Source organism: Kogia breviceps, chromosome 13 (genome assembly GCF_026419965.1).
Source record: "Kogia breviceps isolate mKogBre1 chromosome 13, mKogBre1 haplotype 1, whole genome shotgun sequence".
Lineage (NCBI taxonomy): Eukaryota > Metazoa > Chordata > Mammalia > Artiodactyla > Physeteridae > Kogia > Kogia breviceps.
This window is the reverse complement of record NC_081322.1, coordinates 23091201-23107366: the sequence shown is the minus strand read 5'-3', so window position 1 is coordinate 23107366 and position 16166 is coordinate 23091201. Positions and strand designations below refer to the sequence as shown.

The 16166-nt window shown below is 35.5% G+C and overlaps 1 protein-coding gene across 1 annotated transcript in view; it reads left to right on the top strand.

Annotated features, from left to right (window-relative positions):
- The window catches only part of RNGTT (RNA guanylyltransferase and 5'-phosphatase), a 243626-nt gene that overhangs the window by 17860 nt on the left and 209600 nt on the right, over window positions 1–16166 (top strand). Inside the window, exons 5-7 of the mRNA XM_059083231.2 lie at window positions 5355–5430; window positions 6618–6858; window positions 15501–15610. Coding sequence (XP_058939214.1) covers window positions 5355–5430; window positions 6618–6858; window positions 15501–15610 — 427 coding nt within the window. The remainder of the gene's footprint in view (window positions 1–5354; window positions 5431–6617; window positions 6859–15500; window positions 15611–16166) is intronic.

Below are 16166 nucleotides of genomic sequence, written 5' to 3'. Positions count from 1 at the left end.
CTGTCCAGTTTTGGAGCATTGTAGTGGCAATTATTTATTGTAATACTCTGAAGACAACAACAGAAGCTGGTCTTAGAGCTGGTTGCTGGTAACACCTTTTCAAACAAAAAGAATAAAGAATCAAGTTTGTGTTCTTAGGATCAGAAAATATTGGTCTGCTTTTACAGTATTTTAATTGTGTTTTAGTATCAGAGATGGAATTTTCATCAGCCTTGCACACAGTCTTGCTGAAGCATACTTGTGATCAACAGTAGACATTTGTGACATGACAAAAGTTAGACTCAGATTTATTTTCAAAGCTACTCTTTTTTTAAAATCATCATTTTACTGTCAGTTCATGCAGTTAGCCTGGTTGTGGGATAATAGTGGAAATGAAAAGTTCTTGAAACACAGAAGCCTCAGATGTTTTCTGATGTTTAGGAAGAACTACAGCTTCATAATCCCTTATCTGAAACCCGTGGGGGTCATATGTTTCCAATTCTTACCATATGTTACCTCCCCTGGAGATAGTACCCCCTAATTTTTCTTTATTGTCAAAATTTTCAGTCATACCCAAAATAGGGAGAATAGTGAAATGACACCTCATGTATCCATCATTCAGCTTCAATAATTATCATTTTACTGTTTTTTTTTTTTTTCATTTTTCCCTCTCTTCCCCCTAACAGATTTTTTTCTGAGTATTTTAAAGCAGATCACAGATACCACGTCATTTCACTTAAAGTGTTTCAGTATGCATGTCTAACTGATAAGGATTTTTGTTTTTTATATAATCACCATGCAGTTGTACCAAACGGAATAATGAGAAATTTCCTTAAGGTCATCTAAAGCCTAGTCCATTTTCAGGTTTCCTCAATTATAGAAAAAATGCCTTTTTAAGTTAGATTTTCAAACCAGTTTCCAGTAGTGTCCACATGTTGCATTTTGTTGTTATGTCTCTTAAATCTCTCTGATTCGCTCTCTTTTTTAATGCTATCAGTTTGCTGGAGAAACCACGTCATTTGTCCTATAGAATATTCCATTATCTGGGTCTACCTGAGTGCTTCCTCATAGTATTAGTTAACTTTTTCCTTTGTCTTCTGTATGTCCTGTAAACTGGTAGTTAAATCGAGAGGCGTACTTATATATTTTGGTAAGCATACTTCATAGTTGGCGTTGTATGTTGCCTTTCACACCACATCAGGAAGCACATAATGTCTGGTGGTCCCGCTTTTAGGGGTACGAAGATGATTAAGTGGGTTCTGATGGCACCATCTTGTTTCCTCTATTACAGACTTTTTCATCTGTCTTTTACCTAATGATTTTATTATCCACTGATGGTTGTTGCCTTCATCCAGTATTTCATTAGGGGTTGGAAAACAGTGATTTTTTTCTGATTCTCTCTCATTTCTTCATGGATTAGCTGGAATTCTTCTTTAGTAAAGAACTATTCTCAACAATTTGACTATTATCCTGAAATGCAGTTTGTAATGGAAAAGCAAGTTAAGCATCTGATTCTCTTTATTACTTAATTTCCAGAATAATGAATTGGTATCTTACCAATCTCCAGTGGTGACTGATTACTTTTTTTTCTTGGAGCATCTGTATGAACTCATGAATTTTTATGTAGTTGATGTATTTAAATCAGTTGCAGTCAATATTTATTCTTATGCCCAAATTGCTCCATCCTAGGCCAGTGGGAACCCCTTCAAGTTGATTTCTGTGTCCTTTTGATAGCCCCCTATCAGTCTTTGATGGTTTCCTTGTTTTCTGGTACAATGTGTTTTCCAGACCTGGAACCAGTTTTTTCTCTAAGGAGCCTGGTTCCTTTAAGTGGAAAATAGTATTAGAGATAATCTGGGTGTAGAGAGCATTTCTGCATGAAATATATGAATATTCATTCACACTAAGTGAGAAAAATAGACTGTAAATAATGTTATATCAGTTCAGGTCAGGTTTTGTCCCCAAATAATCTACCAAAAATCTTAACTTTTTTAGAGCTTTTTTGAAATTATAATTACAAATAAGAATTATGGAGCTATAGTGCATTTGTTTGCATGTACAGAAATAACTTGAGGATAAAGATTTTGTGGACTGGAGAAATAAAAATGTCTGTTTTGTGTTAAAAGAGAAATGGCTGATTTCTTGGTAAATGGTGGACTACGTATAATAGATGTGTAGCTTAACTAATGCCTCTAATTACTTTAGTTGTTTCTAGTTATAAATGCATGGCCCAGATATGTGAATATGTATTATCATGAGTAGCACACGTGTATTTTGGTAAAAAACATTTCTTTTGATTAAATAAAAATATTTAAAATAACTTGGCACATAATAAGTTCTTTTTTAAAACTAATTGATTGATTTATTTTTGGCTGCGTTGGGTCTTTGTTGCTGCTTGTGGGCTTTCTCTAATTGCAGAGAGCAGGGGCGACTCTTCGTTGAGGTGCATGGGCTTCTCATTGCAGTGGCTTCTCTTGTTTTGGAACATGGGCTCTAGGTGTGTGGGCTTCAGTAGTTGTGGCTCGTGGGCTCAGTAGTTGTAGCCCATTGTATATTCTTGCCTACTTTATCAAAGATCAGGTGACCATATGGGCATGGGTTTATCTCTGGGTTTTCTATCCTGATCTGTTGATCTATATTTCTGTTTTTGTGCCAGTACCATACTGTCTTGATTACTATAGCTTTGTAATATAGTCTGAGGTCAGAGAACCTGATTCCTCCAGATCTGTTTTACTTTCTCAAGATTGCTTTGGCTCTTCAGAGTCTTTTGTGTCTCCACACAAATTGTGAAATTTTTTGTTCTAGTTCTGTGAAAAATGCCATTGGTAGTTTGAAAGGGATTGCATTGAATCTGTAGATTGCTTTGGGTAGTATAGTCATTTTCACGATGTTGATTCTTCCAATCTAAAAACATGGTATATCTCTCCATTTCTTTGTATCCTCTTTAATTTCTTTCATCAGTGTCTTATAGTTTTCTGCATACAGGTCTTTTGTCTCCTTAGGTAGGTTTATTCCTAGGTATTTTATTCTTTTTTGTTGTAATGGTAAATGGGAGTGTTTCCTTAATTTCTCTTTCAGATATTTCATTGTTAGTGTATAGGAATGCAAGTGATTTCTGTGCATTAATTTTGTATCCTGCTACTTTACCAAGTTCATTGATTAGATCTAGTAGTTTTCTGGTAGCATCTTTAGGATTCTCTGTGTATTATAGTATCATGTCATCTGCAAACAGTGACAGTTTTACTTCTTCTTTTCCAATTTGGATTCCTTTTATTTCTTTTTCTTCTCTGATTGCTGCAGCTAAAACTTCCAAAACTATGTTGAATAATGAGCACTGGTACATTCTTAAATTGCATATCATTGCATGACTTAATCACTTAATTGGCAATTATTCTTACATTTCCTATTCATAAAAATATTTAGTTAATTTTGCTAGAGTAAAAATTAGATGCAAAAATAGTAGTGGTGTAGATGAGAAACATTTTTAGAGTATTTGTTGCTTAAATTAGTCTCAAATATAAAGTAGAAAGGAAATTTACATGTTGGGTTAAGATTTATGTTGAATAAAAAAGTCTATTTACAGTTGACATCTTTGTGTAACTTTTGAGGCATGTTTTCTTAAAGCACTGGAGAAGATGAATTTATAGAGTTTCATGATTATAGCAGTTATTTCTAAGGGGTAACTTTTTGTTCAAGGCTGATCTCTTTATTTTTTATCTCTTTTCAGAAATTTCATTTCAGTTATATCACTGTTCTCTATTTCAGTCTCTGTGATTTAACCAGGTCCTTCTCAGCCTGTAAATATACCCAAGCCTCTTATATTAAAATATTACCCATCCCTCCAAAAAAAACCCCACACCTTTCTGTTTTATATTCCACTTCTCCTTCCCAGTCAACTTTCCAAAAGATTGATACTTGAATCCATTTATTTTTATTCACATCACTGTGATCCGGAGTCCTCCCTCTGCAGTCTTAAACAAATAGTGACTTTCATTTCTAATCATTTTGTGACATTTAAACAGTTGAACACTCCTGTCTTGGAACTTCCTCTTTTCCTGGTGAACGTGACCCAATGTTCATGCTCTCTTTGTTTTCTTGACACCATGATTGTTCATTCTTAGTCTTTTTTTATGCCCTTCCATCTGCCATCTTATTCTTGAAAGGTTAGTTTTCCTCATATTGCATCCTTAATTATCTTCTCTTGTTCTGTTGATACTTACCCATTCTCAGTGATTTTGCCCACACCACAGACTGCTTCTGTAGTGACTATATGCTGATTATTCTTGAATCCACAACTCCAGCTAGATCTCTCTGTGAAGCTCTTTACCCTTATTTCCAAATATTTGTAAGTCTCATAAGAATCTTAAACTCAGCAAGTCCAGCTGTACTCATTGCCTTGCCCGAAAGATGTAAACCCCTGTACTTCCTTACCTGGTAAACGGGGCCATTGCCCAAATAGTCACCCAAGTCAGAAACCAAACTCTCAGGGTTGACAGTTATTCACCCTTAAATTCACATTTAAGGTAGATTGCACATTCTACCTTAAATGTTTCTTCCATCTACCTCTCCCTGTTATTCCCATCACCATGACCCTTGTCATTCAGATCTTTCTCACATATAAATTACTGGGATGGCTTCCTTACTAGTTTTCTTGCTTCATTGATGCTCCATCTCTACTTTATGTTGAGCTGCCATTGAAGTGGGTTTTCTACAGCGTGATCATTTAATAATGTACACCAAGCTGTTTTTATTACTTTTTCAAAGTAGTTAAAATGACTTGAAAATGCAGTCCGTTTTAGAATTTATGAAACTTATTTGCAGCTTTTCAGAATATAGAGGCAGGACCACACTGATCTTGAATTATGTCCTGAAAAAAATCTTGACAAAAATAAATGTCTTTTTCTCAGCAGGTTTTTCTTCTAAAAGTTCATTTTGGAAGATTACAAGCTAATGTAAAGATACAGTCAGTTGGTTTCTAGAGAACTTTGTTTTTATTGTACTGTGTATCCATCAGTTTGTTATTTTCCGTATCTAGTGAAGTGTCCCGCGTGCATGTGTCTATGTTTTTTAGAGTTGTGTGTTTGATGAAATACCTCCTTATTTAAAATGCTTGGAATCTTTTAGTTTAGACTTTTAGACCTTAGAAACAGTTGTAACTAATAAATCAGTATATGTTATATTTAACTTATAGCTAGTGCTATGTTATTTTCTAAGCAATTTAAGCTGACAGGTTTAATAGTTATAAAAGAAGGCCAAGCTTTAAAAATGTAGTTATTTTATAAAATGATTGAAATGTTTTGATTGCAGGTTGGGGTTTTAAAATAAAACGTAGCTTCTGAAGTGATTTATTAAATCAAAATTGTTTTATTTTCTAGGTGTTCATTGTACCCATGGTTTCAATCGCACTGGTTTCCTCATATGTGCCTTCTTGGTGGAGAAAATGGATTGGAGGTATATGTTTCTTGTTATAATGGAAGAATACATATTTAGTAATTGATAAAAATTTTTTATTGATTTTTCAATTTTAGCATTTTACATTGCCAGGTTTTTGGTGAAGTCATGAGTAATATGATTGATTCAAGTGGTTTTCATTTTAGCTTTGGTTAATCTTTCGAACACCATTCATTACCTGGTGTTTTCTACTAAGTAGCACTTTGAGTGCTTATGGATCCCGTATATTATGCATTTTCTTTTCCAGATTTTTTTTCACATCTTACAGAATTATCAGAGACAAGTTCTCCCAATATTTTGTGTATGTTTTCACCTTGGAGGTTACTATTGTTTTTCTTTTCATTTTTAATAGTACCTTTTAAAAATACCTATTGAGTACTAGGAGAAACTTAAATGCTATACAGAAGAGGTATTTTGGGGGACAGAGTTACTCTGTTTAAACCAATAAGCATGTCTTTATGAGCAGCTGTAATTTGTAAAGTGTCTTTTTAGATTCTGAGAGATTAGAGAATGCGCTATTACTAACTGAATTTCCTCAGTTATTTTGAAGGTCTTTACTTTTGTTTACAAAGCCTTTCATGCAGTAGATCCTTCTCTGAATATAATCAGCTGAAGCACACATGTGATTTTATATTTTCCTGTTCATTCAACCTTGGGGGTTCTCTACTGCATGCACTTCTAGCTCTGCCTTTCTGGCCTTTCAGATGCTCTACACAGTAATGCTACACGATACAGACTCCTATGTCAGACTCAGCCTATGCTTAGCCTCTCTCTGATGACCTGTACTCTTAATGCCTGGGTGTGTTGAAAGTTCCTGAAGAACCAGCATGCTTTTACTCTCTTTTCATATTGCTATTCACATTTCTTTGATGTTTTCGCTGAGAGTCAGACCTCAAACTTCAAGGGTTTACTTAAATTCCTTACAGACTCTACCTGGTCTTGTCTATACACTCATTGCAGTTTACCTCTAGAGTTCAGGAAATTCCCATGTACTTATGTTAAAAATGTTTCAGAATGAATTTGTCTCTTAATAGATTGAATGCCTTGAGCGTGGGGACTGTGATTGGTCCATTTTAGAAAACCTCTATTATGCTTTGTATAATAGCCTTAAATGTAAGAAGTGAATTTTGATAAATCTGCATAAATGGAGAGTGGTGAGGAAATTGCATGGTGTTTATTTTCCATAGTATTGAAGCAGCAGTTGCTACTTTTGCTCAAGCCAGACCACCGGGAATTTATAAGGGTGATTATTTGAAAGAACTTTTTCGTCGCTATGGTGATATAGAGGAAGCACCACCCCCACCTCTATTGCCAGATTGGTGTTTTGAGGATGATGAAGACGAAGATGAGGACGAGGATGGAAGAAAGGAATCAGAACCTGGGTCGAGTTCCTCCTTTGGCAAAAGGAGAAAAGAACGTTTAAAACTGGTAATGTTTAAAAATACTGTTATAGTCTTTATCTTTTCTTCTACAGCTTCAGTGAGACTTATGCAAATGGAATGTTAACTATGTTTGTTTAGCTAGATTTGTTAGATTATTTCATTCTGGTTATTTCCAAAGACTTGATAGCCATGGATCTTTGCCTTTTCTACAAGAAAAGTTTCAGTTATATAAATTCATCCTGTTTTTGTTTCTTAGGTAAACCAAAGAACTCTTAGATGTTAGATTGAGAATTTATTGTTTCTTTGCAAAGTATTGTGAAATTCCAACTAAATATGGAGTGAAAATTTTTACTGATGCTTTACAAAGTTTTCCATAGTTAAAATAACTTTGCATATAAATTCTGCTCCTTTCCATGGGTGGTGTTTTCATATTTTTCTGTAAAGTTGAACTCAGAAGATTCTTATTTCTTCTATAGCCAACTACTGTTAATCTTCTAGAAATAAAAGGCCTAAGAAAAAACATTAGGCACTACCTTCTTTTCTCGGGAGGACAGGAGAGATGTTGAGAAGAAGATTGCTGGTTGTACTTGTACGTACACAAGTAGATGGTGTAGGCCAAAGGGTAAAGTCAGGGAAAGTGTGGCAGTAATTAATTGTTAATAAAGTTAATAATTAAGGTGTGTGGGATATCATGGTTGAGCAGTAAATCCCACAACTCATTTATTAGTAGGCATTGATTGACAGGCAAGGAAGAAAATGCCTTGTTTTATGTAAATAATAAAATACAGTTATTTAGGGCTTAAAAAAAAGTCTCTTGTTTGAAAAACATTGTTTTAATATGTATTTACACATTTCAAACTTCAAGACTCAGCAGCTACTGAAAGTGTAAGTTGTTTTGAAACATAGAAATAATTTCAAAAATAACTTAGTTTTTTACTCTAACTTATTTGCTGGACTTAGATATCTGAAATTACTGAATCACATACCTAGAAAAATAAGAAGCACATTCTAAAGAAAGTCTAATAGCATAATATGACATATAGATGATTACCCTCTTATCACTTCTGTGAGGGAATTCAACTGTATTTTTTAAGAATAACATTAATATGAGCATATGCTTAATGTGTTTTTGAATTATGATCTAGTATTTGAATGTGTAAAAGAGTTTAAAACAAACAGTTACTATTTTTACAAAATAGGGTCAAGGGCCTCTCACTGTTGTGGCCTCTCCCGCTGCGGAGCACAGGCTCCGGACGCGCAGGCTCAGCGGCCGTGGCTCACGGGCCCAGCCGCTCCGCGGCACGTGGGATCTTCCCGGACCGGGGCACGAACCCGTGTCCCCTGCATCGGCAGGCGGACTCCCAACCTCTGCGCCACCAGGGAAGCCCCCAGAAAGTATCTTAAAAATGACATTTCTTTTATAAACTTCAGCACCATTAAATCCCTATAATTGCAAATGAGCTCCAGCAGCATTAAGAGGAAACTAGCTAAGATGAGCATGTTTCTTTAGGGGAATAAATGACATATAAAATAAAATCCCAAACCTAGTTTCTCCTGATTTTGCCAGTTACTAAGAGGAGTGTTTAAAAATTCCCCACTGTGATTGTGGATTTACCTATTTCTCCTTATAGTTCTGTCAGATTTTGCTTTAAATATTTTGAGGTGATATTTGGTTTATGCAAATATGTATAAAAGATTATTTTATCTTTACAATGTCTTAACTTTTAGCATTGTAAAATATCTGATATTTATATGGTAGTACAAGTGTTCTTTTGGATAGTGTTTGTATGGAAGACCTTGTATCTATCTTTTTACTTTCAGCCTTTATTAATCCTTTATTTAAGGTACGACTCTTACAAGCATCATGTTGCTGGGTTTTGTTTACCTAGTCATCAGTTTTTGCCTTATTGGAATATTTAGTCTATGTACATTTATTTTACTGATATAATTTAAACTTACTATCTCACTTTTTTTTGTTTGATTTTGTTTATTCCACTTGTGGTATAGTCCTTTTTATCTTCCTTTCTTGCCTTTAAAAAAATTTAATTAATTAATTTTTGGCTGCATTGGGTCTTCGTCATTGGTCTTCATTGCTGTGCGCAGGCCTCTTATTGTGGTGGCTTCTCTTGTTGTGGAACACGGGCTCTAGGCACACGAGCTTCAGTAGTTGTGGCTCGCAGGCTCTAGAGCACAGGCTCAGTAGTTGTGGCACACGGGCTTAGTTGCTTGGCGGCATGTGGGATCTTCCTGGACCAGGGATTGAACCCGTGTCCCCTGCATTGGCAGGCAGATTCTTAACCACTGCACCACCAGGGAAGTCACCTTGCCTTCTTTATGCTTAATTATTTTTATTCTTCTGTCACCTCAACCCATGCTTGTTATACATTACTGTTTTTATAGTGGTTACCCAAGATTTCAGTATGCATCTTTGACTGTTGAAGTCTGGTAAACGTTAGTACTTTTGCCACTTTTTAGATAATGCAAGAATCCAAGAACTTTTGAATACATTCATCTCTTACTGCCCTTTTGGTATTGTGTATTTTAATTCTCTCTATACTTTAAATCCCATAAGACATCATCATTATCATTATTATATAGTTAATATTCATTAGATATATTTATCCTTTCTGGTGCTCTTCATTTCTTTGTGTATTTTTGTGGTTCCATTTGCATAGTTTTCCTTCTAACTGAAGCACTCTCTTCAGTATTTTCTTTAATGTGGATCTGCTGTGACACATTCTTTCAGCATTTGTGTGAAAATGTCTTTATATACCCCATCATTTTCAAGAACAGTTGTTCTTCAAAATCTAGATTCTAGAATTCTGGGTTGGTATGTTGAAGATATTATTCCATAATTCATTTCTGTTGAGAAGTTACTTCTTTGAAGATAATTTCTTTTGGTTTTGATTTTCAGCAGTTTTACTATGATGTTTCTACCTGTGGTTTTCTTTGTATTTTTCCTGCTTCCTACTTACGGTGATTCTTGAATCTATGATTGGATTTTTAAATCAGTTTTAGACAATTCTTGACCATTATCTCTTCAAATATTGTTTTAAATTCATTCTTTTTCCTTTCTCCTTCTACTCAATAGACCTTTAAAATTTTATTATTTAAAAAAATGTCTCCTATGTTCTTTTCTATATTTTCCACTTTTTTGTTTCATTTTTTCAGTCTGGTTATTTGTTTTTCTGACCTATCTTCCAGTGTATTAATTCTCTCTGTAGCTTTGTCTACGTTATTGTTAAATTCATCCATCGAGTACTTAATTTCAGTTATTTTACTTTCACTTCTGGAATTTCAGTTTGAGTATTAAAGTAACTTTCAGTTCTCTGCTGGAATTCTGCATCTTGTCATTTAGGTTTTTGAATTTATTAAGGCTATTTTATTTTATTTTGTTTTATTTTTAATTTTTTTGGCCATGCGGCTTGTGGGATCTTAGTTCCCTGACCAGAGATTGAACCTGGGCCATGGCAGTGAAAACGCCGAGTCCTAACCACCGGACTGCCAGGGAACTCCCTATTAAGCCTATTTTAAAGACTATATCAGATAACTGTAGTATGTCGATACCTTCTGGATCCTTTTTTAAGTTTTTCTTCTTGTATTCATTTGATTTCTAGTCAGTTGTAGGTTTTTGTTTTTTTAAAAAAATATACCTGGGTATTTCTGTTTACTAGACATTATGTATGAAAAATTTTGGAAATAATTTGAGGTTCTACATCCTGTTTTCTTCCTTCAGAGAAGATTTACCTTTGCTCCTACACAGGATTAGAAGTAGAACATCTTAACTCAGTCAATAATTGAACTGTTTAGAAGCTAGGCTTTAGTTTTGGGGGGCTGGTCTATTTTTGATTCACCCCAGTTCTGGAGTGTGGCCCCTTGGGAATTCTAACTGAAAGCCTGGAGCATTAAGCAGGACCCCTCTCCTTGGTGACCTGGTACTCCAATTTTTGTTTTCCCATTCTTGTGATAAATGCTGAAAGTTCTGTTCAGTTTTGCAGCCTCTCAGCTACCATTTTGGAAACAGTGCCTTTAGAGAAAAATCCTAGAGGAGAAAAGCTATGCCAGATGTCTGTCTCATCTCTCAGGGCTTCCCTTCCTTCTGAGTTCTTGGCCCTTCAGGTCCTTACTGCCTTTCTAATTCTCTGATATCTTAAAACAGGTGCTTTTAACATTTTTGACTAGCATTTCTCATGGCTGCAAAATTTGTCTAAATAAACTAGTCTGCCATTGCCCAAAGCAGAATGCTTACCTTCTTTGTTTTTGGAGAAAGCAGTTAGATTTGATTTCTGACTGACAATGCGATGGTAATTTTCAAGAATATTTGAGCTTATACTTCCAAAGGTAGAGTTATGAAAAAAGAAAATTCTGAAGCCTTATGCATTTTGGTAGGTTTCTCCTCTTTTCAAATCATAACTAGTAAATACTAAAATTATTAAATATGTTTTTACTTATAAAAATAATATACTGACATTAAAGAAAATTTGAAAACAAATAATCCTTCAACTTTTACCCTGCCACTGGCATTTTTGTTATCTTAAAAGAATTTCTCCGCAATTACTTACCTATCTGTCTCTTTAAAAGTGTACACAAGTGACATACAGATCAGTTTTCTTTGCAAAATAAAAATGTGAACATCTAGAAGTATGTAGGGTAAGAAGTGAAGTTTTCTCTTTTCCTAGTACATACAGAGCTACCTCATTCTTTTTAGCTAGCACCAAAGAGAACAGCTTATAAAAAGCAAACATTTCTTTAGAAGACAAGAGAGGATATCAATCCATAAAATAATGGCAAGCTATTATGAAGAAGAACCAGTTAGAGACCTTAGAAATGATAATAATAAAGAAAAATGTCAGTAGGTGGGTTGGATAGCAGACTGAAGTTAGCTGTGGAGGAAATTATCAAGCTGGAAGATCTAGCTAAGAAATGCTTCCTGGATGTAGCACAAAAAGACAAATATGAAAAACAGAGTTTTATATTGATCTATATGGGTGATTTAATAGTATGAAAAGTCATAGAGGGGACAAATACAGTAAGGATATGAAGTGTCCATCTGAGGATAATTTTCTGTGGTACAGCAGGGCTAGGTCAGACTAGTGATTTTAAGCAGCTGATGGGAGGTGAGAAAAAGGAGACAGTTGAGTTATTAGGGGTCCTCAGTACCACCTCTGCTTTTGGAGATTCTCTAGGACTCAGCATATAGTTGTACTCACAGCTAAGATTTAATGCAGCAGTGTACTGAGGATATCCTGCTGGATCATAAGGGAAAAAGACAAGTGGAGTTTCGAGGAGTCCATGTGCAGGCTTCCTTATGCTCTCTCCTTCCCACGAGGGGTCGTACAGAGCTCACTCTTCCCACAGCAATGGAAATGCATCAGCGCATGTGTGATGTTTCTGTTTAGGAAAGCTCATTAGAGTCTCAGTGCCCAAGGTTTTTATTCATGGTTGGTCATGTAGGCAGCTTATGACTAGCGTGTATCAATATTCCAGAATCCCAGAAGGGAAACATTTGTTCAGTGTAAACTGTTGTCTGTACAAATAGTTTAGGTGTGATGAACTAGCCTTATCAGCTGACTTAGGACACTGGGAGTCCCAGATGCCATCCAGGGGCCAACCTTGCAAGCAGTCCTATTATGTTAACTCTTATCTGCACACTGGTATAGACTATTCAGGTAGTTTGGTTATGAGCAAAAAGGGTAATAACTAAGGGTGATTGCTTGATACAGACATATTCAGAAAAGACTTTTTAGTATGGAATAAACTCAAGCATATCTATTACTTGAGGATAAGGAGCTAGTGGAATCAATGAAGTTGAAAATAAATGAAATGATAGAGAAATTAACGATAGAGCAATTTCTGAGGAGATTAAAGGGAATGAAGTTCAAGAGCAGATAGAGAAATAGGTCTTCAGCAAGAGGAGGGGAATCTCATCCTTAGCCCTGAGATTGTGATTTTTCCTCGGTAAATTTTCAGCTGCCTGCGTGTGGAAGTGGAGATTAATGGTGGGTTGATACAAGGTCGACTATATTTAGTATGGGTGTGATGGAAGGATCAGAGGGTAAAGAGTACCGAGGATATCAGGTGAAGGGTAATTGAAGTAATCAGTGATAGGATCTAGGTTGAATAGGAAGTAAGGTCAGGATGGGGGAGCTGTTAGACTGGAAAGGGAGGAGTGAAGGATTGTTAGTCTTGGTGAAATTGAAAAGTGAGCTTAGTGAGAGTAAAAAAGTGAAGCTGTTTAATGAAAGAGGTCAGAGGAGCATGTTGGTTTAGAATGTTGTGGGTACCCAATCAATGTAAGTTGAGTTGATGAATCAAAAGGTGGAGCAGTCTGGAATGAGGATGATATGGCCATGGAGCAAGGTTGTTCAAGTTAAGCACAGATGAGACGATCATTAAAAAAGAAATTACAGAACTGTGAAGCTTAGGTTGTTTGATGGGTCAGATTGTCTCATTGGATGTTAATGTTACCAATATAATGACAGAAGTTAGCATGGTGAGAAATACTGATGGTTTTGATGAATGTGGGGAAGTGACCAGAGGTCCATATATGAAGGGTAGAGCATTTTATTAATTTAGATTATCTGGTTGCAAGTAACAGAAACTAACTCAAACTAGCTTAAGTAATAAGAGGAATTTATTATGAGTAAATAGGTACAGCTCAAGCGCAGGAATATAGCTGATTCCTTGTTTACCTGGGAGATTTCTGATTCTTTGTTTACGGGGGATATTTAATGTCCCATGTCTAAGCTTACGTGTTATAATTTTCGCCACATGCAGAGACTTTCTGAGTCCAAAATCCAAGTTACCAGAAGAGAGAACATGATAGGTTCAGATAGAGTTAGCGGTTCACTCATACTCCCATCAGCTTTGGCTGGAGTGGTATGTTATCTTTAATATCATGTAACATGGCTTGTGGATGGGGAAGGCATCCCATCCACAAAGAGAGCCTTTGTGCAACCAGCCACAGTGGATGTTTGCTCTTCCTGATGTCTAGCTGAGTGGTGTAACTGAATGAGTCAGAATGGAAGAGGAACTTTTGAAAGAGGCCGGGAAAGCAGTGAGGATATGAGAGAATTGTTTACGCTACTACCATGGGACTTGGGCAGTGGGAGAATGAGTAGCTTTCGCTTAAGAGAAAAGTGAGTGGTCTTCTTGGTGGAGAGCTAGCTTCTAGTTAAGACATGGAGGGCAGGGTGTTCATGAAAAAGGCTGAGTTTACAGGGAAAGTTATTGGTAAAACTTCAAAAAAATTCTGTGCTATTAGTACCTTCAGAATAAAGATAATGCTTTCTTTTTTAAATTAGTATATACAAGATGTAATTTTATCAGGATATTGAAGTTATCTGAGTATCTCAATTACTAAATATGTTAAAAAAAACGTATCCACCTGGTTAAGCTTTCCTTTGAAAATTTTCTTTCTTTAGTTATTATATTTAATGGTAGAAATGGTTCTAAAACAGGAATTTCATTGGCTGATAAAGAGAGGTTATGGTGTAATAGGAGAGGAATGGTATTCTTTGATCCTTTGGCTCATGGAACATCTCTTTAAGGAAAACAAGGTAGATGACATTTTAGATAACTGTAAAATATGATTCAGAATTAGGGGCAAAAAGTAGTCTGCTGGATTGACTTTAGGACTCTTCTGAATTTGACAGGGATGTATGTGGACTAAATATTGTGTTCTTTTTTTTGTTGTTTTTCCTTCCCAACTAGTTCAGGTTGCCAAATCTTTGCCAGAATGTTGATCATTGTAGCTTGCAGACCATATTTTTTTATTCCCTAATTACATTAACAGCTAGAGTTGTTTTATAGATTTTTCTTGAGACTGATGCCAACCCTCTTATGGGTCTCAAAGTAATTGTAAATGAATCTAGACTATTTTTTTAGTCTTTAAAGTTTCCAGGGGTGTTCTTTATTATTTGATATATAAATTCTCCATCTGCTTCACTTCTCTGTGATATTCTAAAAATATAGTTGCTGTGAAATGGGTGAAATACAATAAAACATTTTATGTAGTTCCGAGTTAAAGAATTCAGATTAAAAATTCAGTGATGAGTAATATTTAGTTTTTATGTTGATATATCCAATGACTGTAGCTTAGCTGCTTTGTCTACTGTTATACTCTTATTCTAGTTTACAAAGGTATGTATTGTAGGTTTTTATCTCAGAATCCAAACTCTATCAGTGACACAACTTCTCACCCCCTTCCCCAAATGAGACTCATTGGTGAATGGTATAGTATAGACCTGGGTTCAAATTCTGTTTTTACCACTTGAATAAGTTACATAAAATATTTATGGCTCATTTAGTCATTTGTGAAATAAATATAATGCATCTACTTTTCAGGATTGTTATAAGGATTAGAGAAACTGTTTGTAAAATGCCAGATACTTTGCCTGGCTCTGAGTAAATGGTAGGTAAGATATTATTGCTGTTATGATTACTGAGTAGTACCCATGGATGCTTTGACAACATGATATAGACAACAGCTTGTATATGTACATTGAAAATCATATGCTGGATTAAGGAAAACTAGTGTACAATCCCAGGGGAGTTTGTAGAACCTCCTGTAGCAGACCATTTGTTGCATATATTTGCTCAGATTTCTGAAAATAAATGTATCTTTCAGTCTGGTCTTTGTAAGTGGATTTGAACTCTAATGTATTTTTCTTTTCCTTTCATTTTCAGGGTGCCATTTTTTTGGAAGGCGTAACTGTTAAAGGTGTAACTCAAGTAACAACTCAGCCAAAGTTAGGAGAGGTACAACAGAAGTGTCATCAATTCTGTGGCTGGGAAGGGTAATAAACATTTTAAATATTAATTAAAGTTATAAATAAAATTTATTCTTATTCTGCAATACTTAACATTAATGCAAACAGTATCATAGCCTCTTTGCTCCTTGAAGTTTCTGTGTTTACATAGAGTTCTTAAAAAGATGTCAAGCAAGAGTTTATCAGATTTTTCTCAAGATAAACAGTGTAATAACCAGACTTTTGAGTCAAAATTAGATGACTCACATGTGTTCCTAGTGGAATAGAAAATTACTGTTGTCACTTTCTGGTATTTGTTTTGTGGGATTGATTCTACTGTTGCTGATTTTTGTATTATTATTAAAAAAATTTATTATTATTTTTTGGCTGCGTTGGGTCTTTGTTGCTGTGCGCAGCCTCTCTACTTGCAGCGAGTGGGGGCTCTTCGTTGCGGTGTGCGGGCTTCTCATTGCGGTGGCTTCTCTTGTTGCAGAGCACGGGCTCTAGGCACGTGGGCTTCAGAAGTTGCGGCATGTGGGCTCAGTAGTTGTGGCTTGTGGGCTCTAGAGCACAGGCTCAGTAGCTGTGATGCACGCATGGGCTT